The 17,447-nt window shown below is 41.3% G+C and overlaps 1 protein-coding gene across 1 annotated transcript in view; it reads right to left on the bottom strand.

Moving 5' to 3' along the window:
- The window catches only part of adcy5 (adenylate cyclase 5), a 56,767-nt gene extending 40,966 nt beyond the window's left edge, over positions 1-15,801 (bottom strand). The window contains exons 1-2 of the mRNA XM_061791733.1: positions 15,113-15,801; positions 7,522-8,362 (exon numbers count right to left, since the gene is read on the bottom strand). Coding sequence (XP_061647717.1) covers positions 7,522-8,362; positions 15,113-15,129 — 858 coding nt within the window. The 5' untranslated portion in view covers positions 15,130-15,801. The remainder of the gene's footprint in view (positions 1-7,521; positions 8,363-15,112) is intronic.
- Between the last annotated feature and the right edge of the window lie 1,646 nt (positions 15,802-17,447).

The raw sequence follows: 17,447 nt of genomic DNA on the forward strand, positions 1-17,447 counted from the left end.
CATGTGCGTGTCAACAGTGGGTGTTTCCATTGTGCTGTCTTTAACTGGTGGGAAAGCTGCAAGTATTCGTTATTCTTCCCACGATCGCTCGCGTTGTTATTGTTAGCATTTCAGCGCTCGGCGGTTTATGTGAAAGTCGTCTGCAGTCCAAGCTTATTTTTACGCGGCAACGTGACAACATTAAAAATTTGCTTGCCACTTTGCCAACGTTATTCGGGATGAAGGCTAACTCCCGGATCACTCACATGACGGTTGTCTGATCACTCTGGTGTTTTTACTAGCTTTTCCGTTTTATTTATCTTTAATTGAGCCTGAACCAGACTGGCATTATGTAAAAACAACAACTCACTGTCATGAAGCTTTGGTATGCGTGAAGAGCCCCAATTTTAAAAAAAATTCTAAAAGAGCCTGTTCATGAAAAAAAAAAACTAAATTTGCAATCCAAAGCCGGTTTCAATCAACACAAATTTCGAAGGACATATAGCTGGCTAACTAAGGGGGTTGGAACAAAATAAAATACAAATATCGCGATAAAGATGTATTTTTCGAGGTCCCATGCCATCAATTATTTTATTTTTTTTCATAATTTTTCATGTCCTTTTAATGGGTTTGCTAGATAATTAGGGTTGGGAATGCCCAGAATGCCTTTTTTCAAGCTACTATAGTTGGTATTTTACACCTGGAAATTGACACGGCCAGATTTGTCATTATTATTCAAGATGTAAATATGCAACTATCGTATTTTTTTGGATAAAGATAAAATACAGTTGAAACCAGATGTTTACATGCACGATATAAAAAGACACGCTTTTTTTCTTTCTTTCCCAAATTCAGAGGTTTACATACATTTCATTATTTGGTACCGTTGCCTTTAAACTGCACGATGTGGGTCAAACATTTGGGATATCCTTCCAGAAGCTTATCACAATAGTTGGGAGGAATTTGGGCCCATTCCTCCTGACAGAACTTGTGTAACTGAGTTTGTAGGCCACCTTGCTCACACAAGGCTTTTCGGGGCTACCTATACATTATCAATAGGACTGAGATCAGGGGTTTGTGCTGGCCTCTCCAAAACATTGACTTGGTGACTTGGTTCAGCCACTTTGTAACCTGTTTGGAAGCATGCTTCGGTCAACCCCACAACATGACGCTGCCGCAAGCTTCCCTCTGATCATGACTGTTTTTTTGTTTTTTGGGGGAGGGGATGTAATAGCTTCTTCCTCGCAGCTAGCTAGTAGGAGCTTCACTGTGGGTAATGACACACACTTACCAGCTTCATCCAGCATCTTCACAAGGTGTTTTGCTTTTGTTCTTGGGCTGATATGCACATTTCGGACCAAAGCACGTTCACTTCTGGGACACAGAATCAGTCTCCTTCATGAGCGGTATGATCGCTGTTTATATTTGCGTATGATTGTTTGAAAAGATTAACGTGGCACCTTCAGGCATCTGGAAATTGCACCCAAGGATAAACCAGACTTGTGTAAGTCCACAATTGTCTTCCTGATATCTTGGCTGATTTTTTTTTCATCACTTTCCCATAGAGTGTGTTTCAGGTGTGCCTAGTTCAAATACATCTACAAGTGTCTCTCTAATTAACTCAGACATTGTCAATAAACCTATCTAAGCTTCCAAAGAAATATCATCTGGGTTTTCACAACTTCTTTCTGTAATGTAAATGTCTGACTTCAAAGAAAGTTATGAAAATGTGCCTTTAAAAAAAAGCCTTCTGTTATTATTCTGGCATTTAGCAAATATAAATGATTTTGTTTACCCTAATTGACCTAAAACAGGAAAGCTTTAGTCTAATTTCATGTTAGTGAGGGGGGGGGGGGGGGAGCATATACACCTTTATATATAGTGTATGCAAACATCTCGTTTCAACTGTACATGGCGGGACAACAAAGAGTGATGCTTTGTTTTTTTGTCTTTCACGGGGCTGTTTTTGTTGCCACCATTTTCCCATGGGATCCCCCCCCCCCCCCCCCCGCTCTCACAAACCCCTTTTAGAATCCCAGTGGAGGAAACAAACGGTCCGGGTTGGCAAGGGTCCTGTGGTAACAGGGTCTTAATTGAACTGCTGCTCGGTCATAATGTGTAGATTCACAACATATGTACATCTATCTTTTAAAAATAAATAAATATCACCAGAATGTCTCAAGGACCCATGAAATTGGGTGGATATGTCTATCATGCTGTGATTGGCTGGCAACCAGTTACGGGTGTACCCCGCCTCCTGCCCGATGATAGCTGGGATAGGCTCCAGCACGCCTGCGACCCTTGTGAGGATAAGCGGCTCGGAAAATGGATGGATGTCTATCATGACAGGATGTACGCAAAAATCTCAAAGGCCCATGCCCGAAATTTAACAGGAAGTCAGCCATTTTAGTTTGAAGTAGCCACACTGAACAGCTTCCAGGGATTGTACTTTGTTAGAAGAAAAAACAAAACAAACAAAATAAAAAAAATTCAGCTCCAGACACCAGTTTCACCAATTGCCACGAAATAGGGTGGACATGTCTATCGTAACAAGACGCGAAAAAGTCTCAAGGAACCAGCCCAGAACAGTCATTTTGATTTGAAAAGTCATTTGGAGCTAATTACAGGGCTAGCATTTTGTCATAAAGTTAGAAAAATAAGATTTTTTTGGGGGGGGGAAAGAGACAGGACACTAGAGCGCGACTAATTTGGTCGCATATGTGCCCAAATTTCTGAATGGTGCGGCAAAAAAAATAAAAAAATAAATAAAAAAGAAATGAAAGAAAAAAACCGAGGGTAGGTACGCCCAGTCATTTGAGGCAGAAAAAAAACCATTTACACGACTTCAAAGCACACACGATGGGTTTCATCATGGTCTCTAAACCAATCAGAGAAAGTGAAGAGCGGGGTCCCTCCGTCTGATTGGCACACACACACCTGCGTTTGAAACGCGAGCACTCGCGTACACAAACTTTTCTGACAGCGAGTCGGTAGCTGCAGTTACAGAAAATTGAGTGGCATAAATGGAAATAGTTCCAGAGCCTAATTCCACTGCGACAATGTATGGATTCAAGCCAGATGAATACGGCCATCCCGATAACACCAACAAGCTGGTACGTCAAATTTGTATGAAATCGCAACAAAGACAACACAACTTAAAACCTCAAAGTGACAAAATCAATTGTAAACACAACCATCCCACCCAATTTCTTCAGCTGGGAACAAAAAACACAGTGGGACACGGTTTCCCGTCGTCTTAAAATTATGGAACCCTTTGCCCAACAAAGCAAATAAAAACGTGAATATGGCACACGTATGCCCACATTATATACAGTATAGCATTACTATTGTAAAGAGTTTGAACTTTTGAACATGTTGACAAAGCAGCGTTTAAAGAAAGGCTTCAGACCTTGACCTCAGATCTTGAATTAAAACAGTTTGCTTCAATCTGCTTGTTGTGATGTTATTAATATTGCTACTTGGCACTTTTTCTTAACCAACTGTAAGTTTGATTGGCAGTATATTGCCTGTTAAGGCATTAATGACTGTTTATACCTCTGCACCAAATTTTAATATTTGTAGAAGTGACATTTTGTGAACAGAGCCTGGGTTTGTTTTATGGTTTTGTTGTGTTTTCTGATATTTTATTTGTTCTACATTACAATGTGAGTGTTCATTGTTCTTAGAATTAGAGTTAAAAGTTAATTGTTCTTAAAAAGGATGTACTTGAATTTATCCTTCCATTCATTTTCTGAGCCACTTCTCCTCACTAGGGTCGCGGGCGTGCTGGAGCCTATCCCAGCTATTATCGGGCAGGAGGCGGGGTACACCCTGAACTGGTTGCCAGCCAATCGCAGGGCACATACAAACAAACAACCATTCGCACTCACATTCACACCTACGGGCAATTTAGAGTCTTCAATTAACCTACCCTGCATGTTTTTGGGACGTGGGAGGAAACCGGCTTGCCCGGAGAAAACCCACGCAGGCACGGGGAGAACATGCAAACTCCACACAGGCGGGGCCGGGGATTCAACCCCGGTCCTCAGAACTGTGAGGCAGACGCTCAAACCAGTCGTCCACCGTGCCGCCTGTACTTGAATTATTGTTCTCTAATATCATTACGTCAGTGGCATAGTGATAGCTTTTGGGAAAATATATTTGCTATCATAACAGCCTTAAACATAATATATTGTGAGACAGCAAGAGTATTGGATAACTCAAAAATATTGCACAAACTGTATACAAATTTTTTTTTTTTTTAAATAATCCCAGGATTCAGATAGTCTCAAGTGTAAAATTATCTATGAATTCAGCCCTGGACACCAGTTTCATCCGCTTTCCTTGGGCGGCGCGCCCAAGTAAATTGACAGCCGCCCAAGAAGATTAAACTAGAATCCACCCCCATCCCCCCACCAGAAAACAAAACATGCGTGCTCATACTGTACAGACACCGGAAAAGCTCCACTCTATCTGATTGCCTCACAGTTTTGCACCGTGATTAGCCAGGCTAGCTAGCGTCACTAGTCACCAGATTACTGTATTACGTCCAATAATGCACACAAAACGGCAGCGGAGACCTAGATTGTGTCGCGTGGCCCCCCAACAACAGTTTCCCTGATCAACACGAAATTGGAGGAACATGTCTATGATAACCGGGCGGACGAAAAAGTCTCAAGGACCCTCTGTGCTGGAGCTTCCCCAGATGCTTGGTTGAGCTTTTTGGGTGACCGTTTAATATACTGTACATCCCCTCAAGTGAGACAGCACAACTAACCCTAACTTTTTACATACCATATTTGTACAAATAAAGGATATACATGCATATTTAGCCTTTGTCCAAAGATACCAGCCAACAACATTTTATCAAGTTCAGCTTCAAACAATCATGTCATCAATCCTAGTGATACGCATTAGCGTAGCATACACAGGACCTCACCTATCCCGTTTTCCATGTTGGTCACGTGACATTCCGCATATAGTGGAGTTAGGGCTTTAGAAGGTTTATTTGCAGGGCTCTTTTTCCAAGGAGGGATGATTATATGATAACAGATTCATCATTCATGATTTTTAAATGCCTTCAAAAGCTGTTCCTCATCTGCATAAATAACCTACTGTAATGTTTTTGCCCGATATCTACCTAAACTACAGAGGGTAGCAGGCCTTTTTTTCTCCAATTCCATCTGTTTCGCAACTTTACCAGTAATACATTGCATTTTAATGAGATCTCGCACCCATTTGCAATTTTTAAGTAATTGTTAATATAAACTTAACATGATCTGCATTCTTTTCAAATTATGAACTCCTAACTTTTCAGTGACATACACCAGTAATTTCCTAATAATGTTATTTTGAAAAATATGCAGGAAAGTGTTGTGGGAAAATTCAAACTTGCAAGGTTTAGGGGGTCTTTAGCGTCGATCAAAAATTTGTGGGGCCAGGACCCCAAAAAGGAGGAGTAATTAACAGGAGAAAGATGGAGACGCCATGCTAATTGCTAAGCTATCTTGACATGAAGTTGCAAAACACCAAAATAAGTGATTGGGTGATACAGTACACTTGTCACATAGGTCTGGCGGGAACCTCATTACAGCGGAAAGTAACCAACTTTGAAGGGCAAAATAATAAGTGACGAGAGAGAAAATACTGTAATACATGATAATGCTAGACAGCCACACAGGGACCGGAACCGGAAACCGGAAATGAAATACTACGTCACTGCTAGCCAACTAAATCACTTGAGAAAATAGGCCTACAAAGTTAAAAGTACATTAATACACTGAACAAAAATAGAAACGCAACACATTTGTTTTTGCTCCCATTTTTCGTGAGCTGGACTCCAATATCTAAAACTTTTTCTACATACATAAAAGGCCATTTCCCTCAAATATTGTTCACAAATCTGTCGAGATCTGTGTTGGTGAGCATTTCTCCTTTGTCGAGATAAGCCATCCCACTTCACAGGTGTGGCATATCAAGATGCTGATTAGACAGCATGATTATTGCACAGGCATGCCATAGGCTGAAAAGTGTTACGTATTTTTGTTCAGGATATAATAAATATTTATAATATAAGATTGCCTTTGTTAGTGCCACAGTGGGGAAATTTGCATCGTTTCAGCAGCAGTAGTGGATACAGGAAATGCAAAAATAGCATGGAAGAGACATTTGGCTGCAAATGCGTCAGTTGATGCAATATAAAATAAATATTGAAGGTATCATTTATTAACGATTACGATTATAGCGTAATGATGACTGCCATGGAATATTGCTCCCTCAAATTTGTATACTTTTGCATAGTTTCGTCACTTTAATGTTTAAGATCATCACAAAAATGTAAATAGACAAATATAAACCAAATGAACTTAAAATGCTTTTTAAATGGTGAGTTCATTTATTAAGGAAAAAATAATAATTGTTACCTGACCCCGTGTGAAAAAGTAATTACCCCCCTTGTTAAATCATGAATCAACTGTGGCTAGTCACAATTTTTGGTTACTTTTCACTGATCACCTCCAAGCCTGATTACCTCCAGACCTGTTCAATCAAGAAATCAATTAAACAGAAGCTGTCCCGACAAAATCAAGTCGGACAAAAGATCTAAAAAAAGCTGCAACAAAATGACACGAGCCAAAGAAATTGCAGAACAGTCGAGAAATAAAGTAATTGATATCTATCCGTCTGGCAAGGGTTACAAAGGCCAATTCTAAAGCTTTAGGATTCCAGCAAACCGTAGGGAGAGGATTCATCACACATGGAGAAAACATGGAACAGTGGTGAACCTTCCAAGGAGGGGGTCCGCCTACAAAGATTACCCAAAGAGAACAGCAATGACTCATCAGGAGGCCACAAAAGAACTCAGGACAGCTTCTAAAGAACTGCAGGGAGGCCTCTGTTGCCTCAGTTCAGGTCAGTGTTCATGACACAACAATAAGGAAGAGACTGGGCAAAAATGGCAACCATGGCAGCGTTTCGAGGCCAAAACCACTGCTGACCAAAAAGAATGTAAAAATGTAAGAAAAAAAATTCCTGAAATAGTACAAAAATACAACATATGGAGAAATATATATATCAGAAAAAAATGCAAAAAATATGACAAATTAGAAACAAATTAATGCACAAATATTTAGAGAATACAAATAAACATGAGAAAGAAATAGAAAAATATTAGGAAAGAGTGCAACACAATACGAGACTAAAAGATACAAAAATTTGAAAAATATGAAAATATTACAAAATAATGATTAGGGAAAAAAAATAATAGAGAAAGAAAACTACAAAATGGAAAAAAATATTTCATAAGCTATTAGATGGAAAATAAATACACATTAGAAAAGTTATACACAAAACTATTAGAAATAATGGGATAATAGAAAAAAATGAAAATGTGAAAAAAGAAAAAAATGGAACAAAATATTCGATGGAAAAATACACAAATTAGAACAAAAATAATAATAATAATATAAATATTAGGAAAAAAACGAAACTATTCGAAAAACAAGGAAAAATATTGGGGGGAAAAAAGATAAATGGTAGGCCTACCTGCTTCCAGAGAAAGGGGTCCACAGTGTTTTGCATCCAGGAGAGGGCGAGGTGCACGCCGGACAGCAGCAGCCCGGTGACCACGGCGGCTCGCATGCGGACTGGTAGTAGCGTGTACACTACGTGGATGAAGAACACAGTCCACCAGATGCCCTCAGAGGCGTCTCGGGGCTGCACAAGCAGCACGCCCACCACCTGCACAAGCAGCACCAGCAGGATGAGCGCGTAGCACACCACCCACATGTGGTCCTGTTGGAAACCTGTCCGGTTGCATGCCGCCATCAGCGCCAACGTCAGCAGGATGGCGCCGGAGAAGACCAGCACGTACGCCACGTTCAGCCCGCTGCCCCCCAAGCAGTGGAAGAGCAACATGACACCAAAGACCACCACGAGTACCGCCATGAGCATGGTTAGGCTGCTCTGATTGAGCCTGAAGAAGTAGCGCTGGTACAGTCGCTCCAGGTTCTCAGACTGGAATTTCTTGGAGCTGAAGACATGCGTCACGCCTGACAACAAAGCCGCCGCCGAGAAGCCGGGCTCAGCGTGGACGCCATCCTGAGGGAGGCCCAGCTCCACCGATCTGGTTCGAAGCTCGTCGCCACCGCGCTCCTGCCAGGCCGAGCGAGAGCGGAAGCTGACCCGGCTCACAGTGGTGGCCACGCGACCGGGATGTCCGGACCGGTAGCGTTCCGGGGGGTCGTCATCGTCCCTCCAGCGGGTGTTGAGTCTGCGGGCAGAGTACGCGCAACCATTGGCCACAGAGTCGGACTCACCCCAAGCCGACCGGTGCTCAGTGCCGCCCCGCACGCCGGGCCCGCCGCCGCCACCGGGTGGGCTGACACTGTTTCAAAAATAGTTGACATAAAATACACAGTTATTTAGAATAAGATACACATACATGAAAACATGCAAAGATATTCAGACCAAAAATAAAGAATGCTATAATATTTGATGAAAAACAAACATTTTAGATAAATACAAAAATATTAGAAGAAAATGCTAAATTATTAGGAAAAAATAAAAACAGACAAATACAAATATTAGACAAAAAAACAGGACAAGGTGAAAAATACACTAATATTAGAAAAAGACGATTTTTTTTTAATTAGGAATAAAACATGAAAGAAAACTGAAAAATAAAACTAAATTCCAAAAGAACACAAAAAATTAAAATACAAACTATTTTTTTTTAATACACAGGAAATAAATAAATAGGTTAAAAAATTAAGTTATAAAATCTACACATACAATATAAATATATCAGGAAAAACATGAAAAAAATGTTGAAAAATAAATTACTTAAAATAAAAATATACTAGTGTGAAAAAAAACAAAATCTACATAAAATATTGCGGTGGGGTGAATAAAAAAAGAAAAAAGAAATTGCGAAAATAAAGAAATACAAAATATTAGGGAAAAAATAGAAACGGTTAGAAAAAAATACTACTATGGAAAAATAAAAGAAAATGACAAAATATAGAGGCAGCACGGTGAGCGACTGGTTAGCACATCTGCCTCACAGTTCTAAAGACCGGGTTCAAATCCCGGCCCCACCTGTGTGGAGTTTGCATGTTCTCCCAGTGCCTGCGTGGGTTTTCTCCGGGTACTCCGGTTTACTCCCACATTCCACATTGAATACTCTAAATTGCCCGTAGGTGTGAATGTGAGTGCGAATGGGTGTTTGTTGATGTGTGCCCTGCGATTGGCTGGCGACTAGTTCAGGGTGTACCCCGCCTCTCGCCCGAAGATAGCTGGGATAGGCTCCAGCACGCCTGCGACCCTAGTGAGGATAAGCGGAACGGAAGCTGAATGAATGAATGACAAAATATACACTATAATATGAACATCGGCAATTATTCTATAGTTCTCGATTTAAAAACTAGGTCTGCAGAATAATTTTTTTGCCCCCCAAAATAGACTCAGTATTTTAGACTTGTTCTCATCTTTGATTTTCAGACAGATTTTGGCCCTCCCACATTTAGATCGAAACCGGCGTGAGCCTGCTACAGGGGCAGAAGGCAAACTCATTTCTTTATTGAATTAGTATGTGTTCTGCTACGTTATTTTCACCAATAATGAAAGCCTGTCTGTTTTTTAAGGCAATGAGTGAAAGTAGTGAGGTAGAATACATTTGAGAAGGCTTGTTTTGTTAAAATCGATCGCTGGAATGCTTCGTTGGTTAAAAAGCTCCTCGGTGGCAAGGCCCCGGGGGTGGATGAGATTCGCCTGGAGTTCCTAATGGCCCTGGATGTTGTGGGGCTGTCCTAGTTGACACGCCTCTGCAACATCGCGTGGACATCGGGGACAGTGCCTCTGTATTGGCAGACTGGGGTGGTGGTCCCCCTTTTTAAGAAGGGGGACCGAACGGTGTGTTCCAACTACAGGGGGATCACACTCCTCAGCCTCCCTGTTAAGGTCTATTCTGGGGTGCCAGAGAGGAGGGTCCGTCGGGAAGTTGAATCTCAGATTCAGGAGGAGCAGTGTGGTTTTCGTTCTGGCCGTGAAACAGTGGACCAGCTCTACACTCTTAGCAGGGTCCTCGAGGGTGCATGGGAGTTCGTCCAACAGGTCTACATGTGTTTTGTGGACTAGGAGAAGCCGTTCGACCGTGTCCCTCGAGGTGTCCTGTGGGGGGTGCTTTGGGAGTATGGGGTACCAAACCCCCTGATACGGGCTGTTCGGTCCCTGTACGACCGGAGTCAGAGTTTGGTCCGCATATCCGGCAGTAAGTCGGACTCGTTCCCCGTGAGGGTTGGACTCCGCCAAGGCTGCCCTTTGTCACCGATTCTGTTCATAACTTTTATGGACAGAATTTCTATGCGCAGCCGAGGCGTAGAAAGGGTCCGGTTTGGTGGCCTCAGTATTGCATCTATGCTTTTTGCAGATGATGTGGTTCTGTTGGCTTCATCAAGCCGTGACCTCCAACTCTCATTGGAGCGGTTCGCAGCAGAGTGTGTAGCGGCTGGGATGAGAATCAGCACCTCCAAATCGGAGACCATGGTCCTCAGTCGGAAAAGGGTGACGTGCCCTCTCCAGGTCGGGGATGAGATCCTGCCCCAAGTGGAGGAGTTCAAGTATCTTGGGGTCTTGTTCACAAGTGTGGGAAGAACGGAACGGGATCTCGACAGGCGGGTCGGTGCAACATCTGCATTGATGCGGACTTTGTATCGGTACGTTGTGGTAAAGAAGGCCTGGGAACACCTCAGGATGCCCCTGATGAGCTGGATAAAGTGGCTGGGGAGAGGGAAGTCTGGGCGTCCCTGCTAAAGCTACTGCTCCCGCGACCCGACCTCAGATAAGCGGTAGAAAATGGATGGATGGCTGTTTTTTAAGGCAATTAGTGAAAGTAGTGAGGTTTAATACATTTGAGTAGGCTTGTTTTGTTAAAATCGATCGCTAGAATGCTTTGTTGCATAAGGAAGGCAGCAGCATGAGGTAAGTGCTGCGGATTCATTTTTACCTATATAAACAGGTTTAGTCAAATCATTGTTTTATTTATTAATTCACTAATGACTTTTAGACCTTTGAAAAAGAGTTTGGGTTGATGACGAGACACAGACATTTGCTTTTCAAGGCTTTTTGTATGGTGGTGCCGTTCTGTGCCTTCGTGGAATTTGAGGGCCACGGCTGCCTGTCGCTATGTTCATCCACCATAATAAAGTACCTTTTTTAAGCATATTAAATATGGAATCCACTTCTTTTTTTTTTTGTTAAAAAGTCTTTTTCACCCTAGCCACTACTATAGGAAGTGACATAATGTTGATTTAGCCTGTCTGCTCCTCTAACATCTTGCTGGATTTTTATGAATTTGATCTTTTATATTTCGTGCCTACCGTATACATTTCGGCACTGGCCCATTTGGTGGCGCACCAAAAATGACGTGGAAGGAAATGACATGGAAATGAGACACTTTGCAGGTCAATTGGCGGAGCACAGTGGTAAAACGCTCACCGAAAATATTATTTTGCATTTCTGTAGCATAAAATAGTGATACAAAAATTACTGTGTAACAAAAACAAAAATTGCCGCAAATGAACATCTACCTCTTTTCGAGCTGTTGCCTGCCAGCAGCTGCGTGGGTGCCCACGTAGTCACGACCCAGCACTCCTCTCGTCCTTAACGTGTGTCTTTAAGTTAACTTCCTAGTGACCCAGTGATGTTGTTTGCGACAACTTTTACCCACTTGATTATAACTTAAAGCATTGTAACGCTGCTGCAACTTCACCACCTGTGTCATGACGTGGAGAGGTTCTCCCTGCAGACTGCCGCAACTTCCTTAATCTCCTTACGGACATCAATTGACGGTGACATAGAGCTGAGGTCCGGGGATGTGACACGAAAAATATGATCGAGATGGAAGAAGAGCAGGACGACAAGCGAAAAATGTGTTCCACGTCCCCCCACACACACACCGTGCCATTGGATATGTGGATATGTGTTTTTGTAACAGTATGAATACAATAGGACTATTTAATCTCAGAGCAAATTAATATTAAAACCATTTGGCTACTCTCTAGCTCTATTAAAGAATAAATAAGTTGTTTATAAGCTCACCTTTGGATGGGAGTAATAGACCACACTGTTGGAAATGTAGTATATACAGAATAACAAACAAAAAAAGAAGCAAATGTAAATTCATTATCCAATAATGTTATTTTTTTTTTTTTTTTTTACAGTGTCTCTCACCTGCACCTGGCTGACTTTTATAAAAATATATGTCAATCTATTGAAAAGCAGACATTTGCAAACAGTGTTTCATAAGGTTTCCTGTCATAAAACAGCATTTCCCTACATTTAGCACATGTAGTTATGGCAATGAAAGTGACGTCATACTGCCAGCGTTTTTTGTTAAACTGAAAATAAACACCCACACTACAAAAACTCCAAATCTTAAAAAAAATATATGACTCATCACATGGTTTTTAGACAATTTTTACTTGTTTTAAGCCAATTTTTACTTGTAGACAAAAGGTTTGCCAGGGGAGAAAGTCTTTTTTTTTCTTCCCCATGATGTATCCAATTTGAATTAGTTTTGACAAGAAATACCGTAATTTCTTGTGTATGATGTGTACCTATGTATAATACGCACCCCCAAAGTTGACCTCAAAATTCTGGAAAACCCTTCTACCCATATGCGTTTTTACAATGCATGATATTGCTTCTACCCATATGATCAAAACATTAAGTATTACCTGTCTTTTGTTTGTTTTTTTTTCAAATTATTCTGAAGTTAAGCACTTTATTTGAACACGTAATCCTTTTAAAATTTACTTGAAATTCCCAGCCCTACTTTTATTTAGTAAATTAGAAAACACACAGTTCTGCTCATGTTTGATTACGCAGACAGAATTTGTAAGATGGGTACAATTCTTTAAAGAAAACATGAAGGACCAGGCGAAACACATTTAATTTTATTTTAAATGGGATTCAAATTAAACGGTCAAGCATTTCAGAAAAGCATCATCATTAAACAAAACACAACCATAAAGAAATTGATGATTGTTTTTCAGTCATATTTAAAAAAAAAAAAAAAAAAAAAAAAAAAAAATCTCACAAATTCTGCCAGAGTATGTAATCTTATGAGCACAACTGACAACTGTGTATATGTGTGTGTGTGTGTGTGTATATATATATATACACACACACACACACACACACACACACACACACACACAGACACAGACACACACACACCCCTGTCATATTGGAATGAAAGTGTAGGCTATACTTTTTTTTTATTTTATTTTTTTATAACCACTAGGTAGGAGTGGCATTATGGAATGAAAGTGTACAGCTTTTTCACAACCACTAGATGGTGGCATACATTTATAAAATGTGAAAGTTTTTTTCATTTGCCCCTATACCCATGTATAATGTGCACTATTGACAAATTTATTTTGGGGGAGGGGGCAATGCGCATTATACACGAAATTACAGTAACATTCATTCCGTTCCACTTATTCTCATGAGGGTCGCGGGCGTGCTGGAGCCTATCCCAGCAATCTTCGGGCATAGAAATAACATACTTTTGGTAAAATTCAGGAGTTTTGCAGGGCATGTCAACTTTTTCTGCCAAAAATTGTTTTTTTTTGTTTTTTTTTTTTAGATAAAAAGTATGAACACACCCAATCTTGGCATAAGATACTCCACAGAGACATTTCATATCAGATACACTGGGCAAAAACTCTATGCTATTCAATTAACTAGCGATAGCACAGTAAGCATCATTACAAGCCCCTGCCGAGTCAACGCACAGTGACACATACCAGAGCAATTCAAGAGGAGGCACTGAAGCATTGCTGTGTGGTCAACTGTTAATTCATAGATTATGTCAGGGTTGGAAATCAAACATTTCCTAGTAACGCAGATGGAAATGTGTGTCGCTCTTCTGATCATAGATATGAAGACTATACGCCAGTATGCTGTAGCAGCCCGGCTTACCGACGTGCCTATGTGGCGGCCATGTTGGGAAAATCGATGTTCCCTACTAAGGCAATGCATGGACATTGAAATTATGTCATTGCTTGCTCATTTCTCAACAGATTTTCCTCAAGGTTTACTTTTTGGTCAATGCAAAAGCATGTGGTATCACCACAGACCATTTTTTTCCTAAAAACAAAAACACAGAATTATTTTTTTTTCTTCAAATTATTTTGAGAAAGAAGTCATAGGGTGGGCTAAAGCCAGATTTGGGCCCACTCAAAATAGGGCTAGACAGTTTCCCTCAGCTCACGGGTTTCAGCAGCTCTATTATACACTACGCTGGTGTATATTCACCCACGAGGGGTTTGGAGAGGGGGAGACCGGGACAGTTGGACTCGGCAGACCATGTCATATCGAAGCGACGGACGCATTGTTGGAATGCTGAATTACAGCAGTACGGGGTGCCAAAAAAAACAGATTATCGTTTTAAACTAACAATTGAACATGATTTTGGGGGGCTGTGTTCATGTTATAGTCTCACAGTATATAATAGAAACATAAGGTATAATGCCAGCTTCAGCAAAGTAGTGTTTGGAAACTCAATCAAAATTGAGTTTGGAGGTGGGTTGGGGGGGGGATTAGCCCGACAGAGACTGCATATAAAATAGGAGTAAATACTGCCACTTATAGTACAGTACATTTCTTTTTCCACACCAGTCTCTGACGTCACACCAAGACATGGGGGCGTATCTATTTTGGCGATGAAAAAAAAATTTTTTTTTTTTTTTTTTTTTTTTTAAAAAGGCATTCCCAGGGTAATTAGTTCTTTACTGATTGCTCCAAAAGTGATTAATATTATTGGAAATGATTGGCAGTTTCATTTTTTTAAGCAAAAAAAAAAAAAGCAAACTAAATACATGAACAAGACGTTGTTAGTGAAATATAAGACATCTGGACACTATAGGTCCTTTAGGAAAAAAATACCAAATTAGAAAATACGAGACTAAAATACAAAAATACTAAGTGAAAAATATCCCCAAAAAAACAAAACAAAACCAAAATTTTAAAAAGTCGAAAATACACACAACCAAAAAAAAATAAAAAATCATGTGACAAAATACACAAATTTTAACAAAATAGTAAAATAGATAATGATATATATACTAACCTGTTGGCTCTGGACATGATTGAAAAACTCCCAATTAACTAGAGGCACATCGCTGTAGTTGCTGCCACATTTCATGTGCAGTAAATCCCAACGTCCGAATTTTGCTGCCCAAAATTCATTCTAAAAAGGGATAATCCTAGTGAAACTGCATTAATTAAAAAAAATAAAATTAAAATTAAAACAAATTAAAAAAATAATCAATCGTACGAGTCACAAGGGAAGTTGGTCCACGTCGCTCAGGAACATTAGCTCCAGGTGGATTCGGCTCCACATCATCGGGCCCAATTAAGAGGCACCCGTGGGAAGCTTAGCTACTCCACAGGGTTCGTATCGGCGGCGGCGTCGTCGTCGTGTGGTGCAGCCCACGATGGTGCTGGTGGTGTTTTCGGTACGAACCGGCCGACACCTGCGCCGCCGCACTGGAGGAGCCAGGCGCAGTTTGGCCGGGATGCATCACCGCCGGCCACCCGGTGGGTGCGAGGCGAGCCTCCGGTGCTCAGGCCGGCGTCGCCATCCGAGCCGAAACGAAGCACAATGCTCTGGGAAGGTGACACGCGCCTCCTCAGTGTCACCGCCACCGGCCCGGTCGTGACGAATACAGCACCCCTGGAACGGGCTCCCTTAAGCGGCGAGCAAACATCCGGGGCTCCGGTGTACTGACCGACCGAAGCCTTTCTCTGGTGGATGCAACGATGTACGCATGCCCCCATTGGGTTACTTAAGGGAGGCGGGATGCTATGCCGGGAGATGCCATTGGACGAGGCGCCCGTCAATCAGAAAACTGGGCGGGATTGAACATCTGGTTGGGCCACACGCGTTATCAATAAATAGATAAGGAAATTAATATGATAGATAGATAGATAGATAGATAGATAGATAGATAGATAGATAGATAGATAGATAGATAGATAGATAGATAGATAGATAGATAGATAGATAGATGGATAACAAAAAGAAACTAATGCAAAAATATTGGAAGAAAAATATGCAAACATCAGGGGAAAATACTTAAAAAATAGAAATAGAGAGACAGACAAGATAAATGATACAAAACCCGACAAGTTTTTTACTTCTTTCTACTCCTATTGAACATATACATTATCAAAGGGCAAATTCTACTGCTGCCTTCTATTTGTTTTTATTTTGTTTTGTTTTCATCTTATTTTGAGTTGTTCTTCTCTTTTATGTCATAACAACCAGTCTTGTGTTGAATTGTTCCTATAGGTTCAATATACAGTGAGTACGGAAAGTATTCAGACCCCCTTAAATTTTTCAATCTTTGTTATATTGCAGCCTTTTGCTAAAACAACTGAAGTTCATTTTTGTACATGCAGCACCCGATACTGACAGAAAAAAACAGAATTGTAGAATTTTTTGCAGATTTATTAAAAAAGAAAAACTTAAATATCACACAGCCATAAGTATTCAGACCCTTTGTTTTGACACTCATATTGTGTAACTCGAGTGCTGTGCATTTCTTCTGATCATCCTTGAGGTACTACACCTTCATTGGAGTCCAGCTGTGTTTGATTATACTGATTGGACTTGATTAGGAAAGCCCCACACCTGTCTATATAAGACTTTAAGGCTCACAGTGCATGTCAGAGCAAATGAGAATCATGAGGTCAAAGGAACTGTCTGAAGAGCTCAGAGACATAATTGTGGCAAGGCACAGATCTGGCCAAGGTTACAAAAAAAATTCTGATGCACTTAAAGTTTCTAAGAGCACAGTGGCCTCCATCATCCTTAAATGGAAGACATTTGGGATGACCAGAACCCTTCCTAGAGCTGACTGTCCGGCCAAACTGAGTAATTGGGGGAGAAGAGCCTTGGTGAGAGAGGTCTGAATGTTGTTTGTGCCTATGCACCAAACAGCAGCTCAGAGTACAAACCCTTTTTGGAGTCCTTGGAGGGGGTGCTGGAGAGTGCTCCCGCTGTGGACTCCCTCGTTCTGCTGGAGGACTTCAACGCTCACATGGGCAATGACAGTGAGACCTGGAAGGGAGGGGGAAGACCATCCACCATCTGACATCTCAGGAGGGGGCAGCAGTGCACCACCAACACTGTGTATAGACAGAATGGGGGGCTGCTGACCTCAGCTTGGAACGTTGTGAGTAGGGGTCAAATACTTTGAAGACCTCCTCAATTCTACCGACACGCCTTCCCGGGAGAAAGCAGAGTCTGGGTACTCTGAGACAGCGTCCCATATCTCTGGGGTTAAAGTCATCGAGGTGGTTCAAAGCTCCTCAGTGGCAAGGACCCAGGGGTGGATGAAATCTGCCCAAAGTTTATGAAGGCACTGGATGTTGTAGGGCTGTCCCCTTTTTAAGAATGA

This window comes from Phyllopteryx taeniolatus, chromosome 12 (genome assembly GCF_024500385.1).
Source record: "Phyllopteryx taeniolatus isolate TA_2022b chromosome 12, UOR_Ptae_1.2, whole genome shotgun sequence".
NCBI lineage: Eukaryota > Metazoa > Chordata > Actinopteri > Syngnathiformes > Syngnathidae > Phyllopteryx > Phyllopteryx taeniolatus.